This window comes from Nicotiana tabacum, chromosome 1 (assembly GCF_000715075.1).
Source record: "Nicotiana tabacum cultivar K326 chromosome 1, ASM71507v2, whole genome shotgun sequence".
Lineage (NCBI taxonomy): Eukaryota > Viridiplantae > Streptophyta > Magnoliopsida > Solanales > Solanaceae > Nicotiana > Nicotiana tabacum.
In genome coordinates, this window is record NC_134080.1 from 220,340,805 (window position 1) to 220,351,433 (window position 10,629).

Here is a 10,629-nt window from a genome sequence, read left to right on the forward strand (position 1 = left end):
TTTAAACTAAAGCAAGGTATGGGCAGTAGGATATATCTGACAGCATATGCTGTCAAAACATTTTTAAAATTAAAAGCCCTTTTATGCAGGAAACAGGCTGTGCACAAAGCACATGAGGTGCACCAATGCACATGCTGTGCACGAGTGCACATGCCTTCCAATTCAGAATTTAAACCAAACAATCCAATTCAACAACTATAAGTAAACAAAACTGGTTCTTAATTGATCCAGGCAAATGTTCATCAGAAGCAAATCGATTTACTTTGTTCAGACAGTTGAAACTAATTGACGACACCTGTCGACTCGACTATATTAGCATTAACATACACAATCGTAGCCGAAAATCAGACATTTAAACAGTATCGATACATGGTTCGAATTATACTGACTAAGCAGAAATACACTCGAGGAGTCACATAGTCAGTCCAAACTTGGAAATCAGCTACTTGCACAACATTTACATACACATTATCAGAACAAATGGAAAGACTCATTCAAACAAACAAAAGTTCAGGCAAAGTGGACAAACAAAAGTTGGTAAAATTAAAACAAATATGAACAGACTTTTAAAAACAAATCACACGGACTAAAACAAAAATAAAGAAAAGAAAACAAGACTCACCTCAATTCTTTGAAAAATCAAAACCTTGACTTGGATTTGGACAAACCTTTCTTAAGGCTTAATGGACTTTAAACGAAGTGTTTCTCAGATGAGAAACACTTTGATTAAAGTCCATTAGACCTTAATCTCTTCGGTTGAACCAGTGACGGAGGAACACAAAACTTTCAAAACTTAGATCTGGGATTCAGGCTTCCCTGATTAGATTCGGACCAAACCAAGTATGGTTTGGTCACGAAGGGGGGTCTGGGGAGTGTCTGGTATGAATTTGAAGCAGATCGGTGTAGATTAGGTTCCGACTCGAATCTTCAAATGAAGATTCGAGAAGGTGGGATAAGATTCGAAGCATGTGGTTGGTAGATTTGGGTTCAGGATGGCATGGGGGTTCTATGGTGTTCAGGGGAAGGTCACCGGCGTTCATGCCTCCGGTTTTCATGGTGGGGGATACAGGGGCGGCTCTAGGGTTTGATGAGGATGAGGTTGAAGACGGAGGCTGGGGTGTCGGATGGGGGGGCAGGGTAAGGATCTAGGCTTATATAGTTAGTGGGTGGGTTGATCTCAACCGTTAGATCAATCTAGATCTACGGTTTGGATCTGATGGTCTTAAGTGAAACGGTGTCGTTTCAAGTGTTGAGGGTTTGGGTTCGGTCCGGGTGTAAACGGGTCGGGGCCATTGGTGGGTTATGGAAATGTGATCTTGGCCGTTGATCAATCTGAGATCAACGGCCCAGACCACACTGGGTTAAAACGGTGTCGTTTGGACATCCTGGGCATCAGGTGGCCTGGACCGGGCAGGCCTGGGTCTTGGGCTGTTTGTTTGGGCCAATTTTGTTAAAATTGGCCCAAGTCCGGAAGGGAAGGGGTCCCTTTTTTTATTTTTATTTTTTATTTCTTTTTTCTTATTTATTTTAAAACAAAACTAAGCCAAAAAATCAAATTAAAATTAAATACACACTCAATACAATTATTTGCACACACACTAAAATATTTCAAAACAGGTAAAATCAAACAAAATAAAATCACGGACGAAGATGCCTATTCATGATTTTCTATTTAAACCGTGTTACGGTTCCGATTATGCATGACACGTACACACATTTTTTTTGAATTTTGTTTTAATAAAGTAAATAAATAAAAACGGGCCAAAGTCACAAATAAATCAACAAAGTGCCGCACAGAAATCCAAAAATTGTACAGCAGGACCAATTTTATTCTTTTGGAGCGACTGTCGCGCGAAAACAAAAATCACGTGCTCACAGTATATACACTATTTTTTGCTAAGATGATTCTGATGTCCATGGAAGTGATCTAACATCAAGCAAACATGTACTTATTGAAGGAACACGTTAATCTAAACACATTAGATAGCGTGTAAATCATAAAACGAAAATTTACTTGTTCTTCGTGAAGCGGAAGCGAAAATGAATTGAACCGCGACTGGAATTACTGGTCGGCGATGGTTGTCACGGTATGTTGGAGCAACTCCCAATTTCACAGTCTAAACCCTTATTTGGATTGAGAGAGAAAGAGCGTAGAAAAATACTACAGAAAAGTTTTTTTAATGTACACACTAAATGTACTTATATAAAGAATATTAGAGTTAACTAATAACCCTATTGGGCCTTAAAGCACCCCTTATGGGTGGACCCAATTTTCCTACATCTCCCACTCACACATAATGGGAGTGCTCATCTAATATGAGAAACACATTCTCATCTCCTCAATCATTCATACAGGGAAGTAGACCGTGCGACTAGCATATTGTGAGAGCTAAGTGCTATATATCTGTTAGGAGTATATAGCCTCTTGTCGAGTGCAAATCTGCAAGTAGATCATAAAGTATGCAGTACCCTAGATCATGTAAATCACATTTGATATAGTCTCAAAATCTCATATATCATTATTTCTTGTATTCACAATTATAACTCATAAGTTATAATTGGTGCACCAGTGAATACAAATAAATAAGATTCCATCAATGATCTTCCTCTTCTCACGATTCCCTTAACATTAGTATGACTGCTTTTCTAGTTATGCTCCGCTAGACTGAATCTGTGTCCATGGTCTTTTGGAAACACACTAAGATAGCTAACATCACACTAAGTCTCAAGTATCTGATTAGAGTCTCTAAGGGTACAAAATCTTGAGCCATCATAAAGCTCTGGGTTTCACACAACAATAAGTTGAGAATGGACTTATGTTAACCCAATTGGTCGACATTAGCACACACGATATGAACATGTGCTACAACATTTTCTCCCTTTTCCCAAGGAGCGTATGTCTTTATCTCATAAAGAATGTTGTACAGATGATATTTAGACGCCATAAGTATCTAAATTTGAGTTTTTGATCCACAATATCATTTTTAACTCACATCTGACTCACAAAGTAAACTAGGTGAACATTTTTCACCCTAATGACCTTATGTCATTGTTTAAGCGACATTCTAATTTTAAGCGAATAGCTCTCAAATTATCCTTATGATAATTTTGCTTAAAATCATGTCTCATCTCCTCACATCACTTAGATAAGGAGGCGGTTTCCTATGTGAGAAGGCCAACCTCATGTCTACTCGACATACTTAAAAAATGAACAAAGAATGTACATAACATTCAACAATAATAATATGTATGTATGTAAATCAACTTTATTGATAATCAAAGAACATCAGTTTGAGAACACGGGAAAATAAATAACAAAATAAAGTATCTCAGAGTCTACGTAAGCCTTGAGACCTAGTGTGTCTCACAAATGCATCTCTAGACAAAGGCTTGGTTAATGGATCTGCTAACATATCTTTTGTAGACACATACTTCACATTTACTACCTTGCGTCTAACCATGTCCCTCGCATAGTTATACTTGATATCTATATGTTTGGTTTACAATGAAACTTTGGATCCTTGGTGGAGGATATTGCAGCCTCACTGTCACAGTAGACTAATACTGGTTCAGTATTTTCAACAATATCTAATAAGTGCTCCAAGAACTTTTTCAACCAAACAACTTCTTCTGTTGCTGATGCGAGAGCCACGTATTCGGCTTTCATCGTAGATAGTGATACACATGATTGTTTCTTGCTACTCCATGATATGGCCCCATCACTGAGTAAGAATACATATCTTGAGGTAGAATTCCTCTCGTCTAGATCTCTTCCATGGTCAGCATCACTGTATTCCACTAATCGCAGATCCTTGCCGCCTTGATAACAAAAGGCATAATCAGCAGTTCCCTTCAGATATCTCATGATCCTCTTTACTGCTTGCCAATGTGCTAAACCTGGGTTGGTCTGATATCTACTTACCAAGCCAACTGCTTGACAGATATCAGGTCTAGGGTACACCATAGCATACATTAGACTTTCGACTGTGCTTCTATAAGGAACTCGGCTCATTCTTTCTGTCTCTTCAGGAGTCTTAGGACACATCTGACTTCCCAAGTATGGCCTTTACTGATAGGAGTTTCAACTGGGCTACTATTTTGCATATTAAATCGTTCAAGAACTTTTCTAATGTAATTCTCTTGTGAGAGATACAATAGTTTCTTTGGACGATCTCTTGAAATCTTAACTCCAAGAATATATGCAGCTTCACCCATATCTTTCATCTCAAATTAGGATGATAACCATGACTTTATCTCAGTTATAAACTCCTTATCATTTCCAGCTATAAGTATGTCATCTACATACAATGTTAAAATCACAAGCTTGTTTCTTGATCTATTAGTATAAACGCAATGGTCTTCATCCATCATGGTAAAACCATTGGATACAAGAACATTTTGAAAGTGTATATACCACTGCTTTGAAGATTGTTTGAGGCTATAAATAGACTTTAAAAGTCTATAAACCTTTTGTTCGTGGACCTTTTCAATGAAATACTTAGGTTCTTCCATATAGATTTCTTCATCTAGTTCTCCATTAAGAAAAGCAGTATTTACATCCATCTGATGTAATTCAAGATCCAGGCTTGCAATAATAGCTAGAACCAGGCGAACAGAGGTAAATCATATAGCAGGCGAGAAAGTCTCTTCGTAGTCTATTCCTTTCTGCTGTGTATTCCATTTCGCCACCAGTCAAGCCTTAAATCTCTCAACTGTGCCATCAGCCTTGAGCTTAATTTTGAGAACCCATTTGCTCCCAATTGCTTTGCGTCCTTCAGGGAGGTCAACTAGTTCCTAAACTTTGTTGACTCTCATAGACTCCAATTCATCTTCCATTGCTTTTGTCCATTTATCCTTATAAGGGCATGAGAGAGCCTCTTTTACATTTTTAGGCTCATTTTATTCTTGTAGGAGCATCATAAATAGTTCTCCGCCTTCAACATCAAATCGTCGGCGAGGAATCTTTTTACGAGAACCACGCCTTACTTGTGATTCATCATTGTTCCTATTTGGATCAATGTTGCTCCCACTCAGATCAAGATCATTCATTCTGCTCCCACTTTGAACAAGATCTATGACTATCTCGCTCCCACTTGGAACAAGATCCATTTGGTCACTTCCACTAAAAGTAGAAAGATTACTCTCATTCGCATCTGATGATGAAGGAGGTCTTTGATGAGAAACTAATTCACCATCTTCTAAAATTCTCCCACTCGAATTAAGTGATCCTTGTACTTCTTGATCCATTATCTCAAATAAGATTAGGTCTTGACCTACCTCTCCCTTCTTAGGGAACTCATCCTCTAAGAATGTGACATCTCATGATTCAAACTCAGTTACACTCCCACTGTCTTACTGACCTATAAACACATAACCCTTTGAGGTTTCAGAGTATCTTATAAAGATACTTTTCTTGCCCCTCGGGCCCAATTTGCCATATTTGTGAGAGGAATCATGTGTATAGGCAGCACAACCCCAAGGTCTTAATACACTTAGGTCAGGTTGTCTTCCAGTCCATAACTCATATGAAGTGGTAGTAACTGATTTTGTTGGCACTCGGTTAAGTACAAAGGTAGCAGTAAGCAACGCATCACCTCAGTAACTAATTGGGAGGTTAGCTTGTGCCATCATTGACCTAACCATTTCTAGCAGCGTTCTGTTTCTTCTCTCCGCAACACCATTTAACATTAACAAGTATTGTTAATATTAAACTAATTAATATTGATTTCATGCTAAATAAATTAACATAAAGCATGTGTTAAGCTAATTAACCAAAGTAATGTTAAAACAATTAACATTTCAAGCATGTTAAATAAATTAACATTTTAAAGCATGTTAAACAAATTAACAAATAAATTTAATGTTAAACAAATTAACATTTCAAATATGTTAAACAAATTAACAAATAAATTTAATATTAAACAAATTAACATTTCAAGCAATTGGGATAATAAAACAATTATAGTTTCATTAAAAGAATACAAATACTAAATTTATATTCTAAAAATTAAGTCCATACGACTAATTTTATAGTCTGAAATTTATTTTTTTCTTAAACAAAATAATAGAACTAAGTTTAAATACTATTTAGGCCATTAATCCAAAATAATATAGCAAAACTTTTAAAATGGGCCATAACCCAAATTCTTAAAAACTCAGCTCATTTCAGAAATTGAAGAAATCCCTTCCTTTTTTTTTTTTTTAAACAAATCGAATTGAGCCTTTAGCCCAATCTGAAGATCTGCCCATTTTAAAAAGTAAAAATTGTACGGGCGCCCTATTTAGTCGCCTCCATTTAATCTATACTCATTTTTTTTTAAAAATTTTCAACTTGTACCCACTTTTTAAACAATTTCAGCTCCCTTTCTCCTCCCTTTTCCTCCTTCATTTTCTTTTTACTTCTTCTGCAACGATGACTTCAACATTGCTCTCTTTGATTAATGAAGCTAAATCAAATATACCGAAGAAGAGTACTACTGCTGTGATATCTTACAAGCGACGAGGACAATTAATGTCAGCAATTTAGCAGCGTGTGTTGTGTTCTCTTTAGATAAAGTAGCATTCTTGTTTCTTTATCTGCTGGAAAAATCAGCCAACAATATGTCTGCCAAATCCAAGTAAGTCCCCATGAATCTGATATGGGTTATTTTTGTTGATCTTAAATCATGTAACTGCTTTTTGTGCTTGAATGCCTTGTTGCATTCTGGATCATCTAAAACTTGGTCTGATTTTCGCCTCTTTCTTCCTAATGCTGTTAAAAAGCAAAAAAGATAGATTGGCTAACTGTATTTTGATAAAAGGTTTCCAACTTCAGCTTGGATCCTTCTAAATTTCTAAGTTTCCCAGTTACAACACAAAAACTTCAACTCTAGAGCTGAAACTTCCTAGTTACAACACAAAAACTTCAGCTCTAGAGCTGAAGTTCGATAGTTAAAAAACAAAAACTTCAGCTCTAGAGCTGAAGCTTACACAAACAAAAACTTCGCCAGTTACAAACAAAAACTTCAGCTCTAGAGCTGAAGTTCGACAGTTACAAAACAAAAACTTCAGCTCTAGAGCTGAAGTTTCCCAGTTACAACACAAAAACTTCAGCTCTAGAGCTGAAGTTCGATAGTTAAAAAACAAAAACTTCAGCTCTAGAGTTGAAGCTTACAAACAAAAACTTCGCTAGTTACAAACAAAAACTTCGATAGTTACAAAACAAAAACTTCAACTCTAGAGCTGAACTTCAGGCCCGGCTACTAGAATGCTGAAGTTTTGCGCGATTGTCTTTGCTACTTCAGCCCCGTATGCTAAAGTTATGCGAAAAAGCACTTGCACTTTTTTTGCAAAGCGGGCACAAGTGAAAACGTGACATAAAAAGCGGGTATAGATGCAAATGCCCCTTTTAAAAAAAACTCTAAAACACATGTTCTTTATTTACCTGGCAACCCATTAAACATTTAAAACAAGAGAGGAGTAAAACCCTAATTCCTCTTAGTTTCTCCTCCATGTTTTAGAGACTTCTGCCTTGGAGAAAAATTTTAGTTTCTATTCCCTTCTTCTTCCTTTTTTTTTGTTTTTTAATTACTAAAATAATTGAAGCATTCTATAGGGTTTTTAAGAGAGAAACATGTTTCTGTCGCCGTTAGCCGCTAGAGTACTAATCTCCAAACAATTAAGCCAATTATGGTGGTGGCACTAATTGGTCTTTGACAGCAATGACTCACGTTACCAACCAGAGGAAGAAGCACTACTTTGTGAAGAAAGCAAGGAGGTGTGCTACCAAACCCTAAATCATAAGTATCAGGAATTTTACAGTGCAAAGATGGCGGAGGAAATTACACAATGCCTTCATAAATTTATTTTAACGGAGGAAGAAAGGAGGTTGTGGCAATAGAGTTTCCAGATATTCAGGCAAGCATGAAAGAATGTGAAGTAAGTCTTCTTGGTAAGGTAATCTCTGACAGAAAATGAATTTTCATGGAATTAGGAATGCTATGACTCTGGCTTGGGGAAACCCTATAGGATTACAGATTAAAGAAATCAAATGGAATTTTTTCCAGTTCATCTTCAAAGACAAGGAAAGTTTAGATAAAGTTAAACTTGGTACTCCATGGTTATATGATAGATACCTCCTCAATATTCATCCTTGGGAACCAGGATTAAAGAGTGACTCTCCAATTTTTAACGAGAGTAATATATGGGTTCAAGTTTGGAACATTCCTTTACACCGGATGTCAAAGGATGTTGGTCGAAAAATAGGGCATGCTTTAGAAGGTATCATAGATATTCTCATTCCCGAAAATGGAAGTAAATAGGGTCAGTATATGAGGCTTAAAGTCAAGATTAATATTAATAAGCCGCTGCTTAGAGGGAAATGGATCAAGCTAGGCTTTGAAACTATATAGGTTGAATTGAGATATGAAAATCTACCTTATGTTTGTTACTATTATGGTGTGCTAGAACATAATGATAAAACCTGTATCCAGAGGGAACAAGATTTACGATCAGGAAATCTTAGAAGCGACCAATTCAGTACATGACTACTAGCAGAGAACAATGCATCTTTCTCGGAAAGTCAAAAGCGTCAAGATTTTAATAATGATATAGCGGGGGATACAATGATGAGAAATCGTAACTATAAATTAGTTGAGGAGAAAAGAGCTATAGGAACCAGGGAAGATTTGCAACATATGGAAGATGATGGGGACTTGATGGATATGCAGGATGGTATAGAGAAAGAGAATGCCCAGGTGGAGCAAAATGGATTACAGGGGAAGGAAGTTATGGATTTGCAAGCCAATGACGATGATAATTTGAATGACAAAGAGGAATTGACAAAATAAAGATACTGGCCAACTCCACTCGAATACTTTGCAAAAAACTAAACTTCCAGTATATTCATATTCGCAATCACTTTTGAAAGGATAGGGAGATATTTCAAGAAACCTTCATCATGCTGGGATTATACCAGGTAAAGGGTTAGTTGTTGATATTTGTATACATGAGTTTGGGAAAGAAGACAAACAACAAGATGGTATTGAGAAGACGATATTACAGAACCGAGACAAAGCTACTGATGGTGAACATAATGGAGTAAAGGTGAGTGATGTTGTTTCTAGGAATGAAGCAGTTAATTTAGAAGAGATAGTTACACCAATAACTATTGCAAAACATCAAAACAAAGAGGTAGTGCGGGAGGCCAGCCTGGAATGGTCTCCCTTGATGAAATGAAGTTGCTGGCGTGGAATTGTCGAGGGTTGGGTGGATCCTTGACAGTTCCATGTTTGAAAGAGAAAATGTATCTCCACTCCCCGAATTGTATTCTTCTATGTAAGACAAAGAACCAACAATCACGACTGCAGTGGCTACGGCAAAAAGTTGGGCTTCAAAATTCATACATTGTGGACCCTGTTGGACTCTTTGGTGGACTCGCCTTACTCTGGAATGAAGACACTCAGATAAGTAACATTTACTCTTCATCCTATTTTATTGTGTTCTCCATTTTTGATAATGAAAAGAAAATTAGTTTTTGTTGTATTTCTGTATATGCTAGCACAGATAGAGAAAATAGAAAGAAATAATGGGCTAAACTTATTACTAGATCAATATCTTGGGGAAACCATTGGATGTTGCTAGGGGATTTTAATGATATTATTGATAATTCTGAAAAATATGGGGGAACTACGCGGACTCCTTGGACTTTTAAGGATTTTAATAATTTTATTTATATGCTAGGAGCAGTAGACCTTGGTTACAGAGGAAAACCTTGGACTTGGTCTTGTTACAGAATTAATGAGGGACTTATTCAAGAACGTTTAGATAGAGTTTTGGTATCTCCTGATTGGAGATAAAAACATGATCAGGCTACGGTGCTTCATATTAAAAATGATGCTTCAGATCACAGATTATTTCTTTGTTCCACATATGGACAAAATGATCGTCGGAAAAAAAGATTTTATTTTGATAAAAGAAGGATTGGAAACTCTGGGGCCCATGAATTAATTAAACACTCTTGGGTAACTGATTCTTTTGGAGATTGTCAATCTAAGGTGTGTTCAAAGATAAGAAAATGTCGAAACTCTTTAATCTTATGGAGAAAGAAGGGTGAATCAAACTCTGTGATAAAGATTAAGCAACTGAAAAATCTTCTTAAGTTCGCACAAATTAATCCAAAAGGACCTGATCTAACCATCATATCAAAGCTAAAAAATGAGTTAAGTAAAGCTTATAAGGAGGAAAAAATTTATTGGAAACAAACGTCTAAAGTTCAATGGTTAAATGAAGGAGATAAAAATACTTTTTTTTTTCATATGTCTACTCTCCGAAGAAGAAGGAGGAATCTAATTAAAGGAATTGAGAATAGATCAGGAGAGTGGATTAGTGACAAAAACGGTATGGTAAAGGAAATTGAGGGTTTCTATAAATAACTATTTACTATTTCTAATCCTTCCTCCTTATCGCATGTTCTTCAGTCTATTCCAACTTCTATCAATGAAAACATGAATTTAGACCTGATTAGTAAAGTAACTAATGAGGAAATAAAAAAAGTTGTTTTCTCCATGCATCCTAATAAGTCCCCTGGTGTTGATGGAATGATTCCACTATTTTTTCAGCAGTTTTAGCCGTTAATTTCTCATGATGTAT

The 10,629-nt window shown here is 36.4% G+C and overlaps 1 protein-coding gene across 1 annotated transcript; it reads right to left on the reverse strand.

Annotated features, from left to right (window-relative positions):
- Positions 1 to 3,487: 3,487 nt before the first annotated feature.
- Positions 3,488 to 4,045, reverse strand: LOC142164818 (secreted RxLR effector protein 161-like). Its single transcript, XM_075223559.1, has one exon. The coding sequence runs from the start codon at positions 4,043 to 4,045 to the stop codon at positions 3,488 to 3,490; it is 558 nt and encodes a 185-aa protein (XP_075079660.1).
- Between the last annotated feature and the right edge of the window lie 6,584 nt (positions 4,046 to 10,629).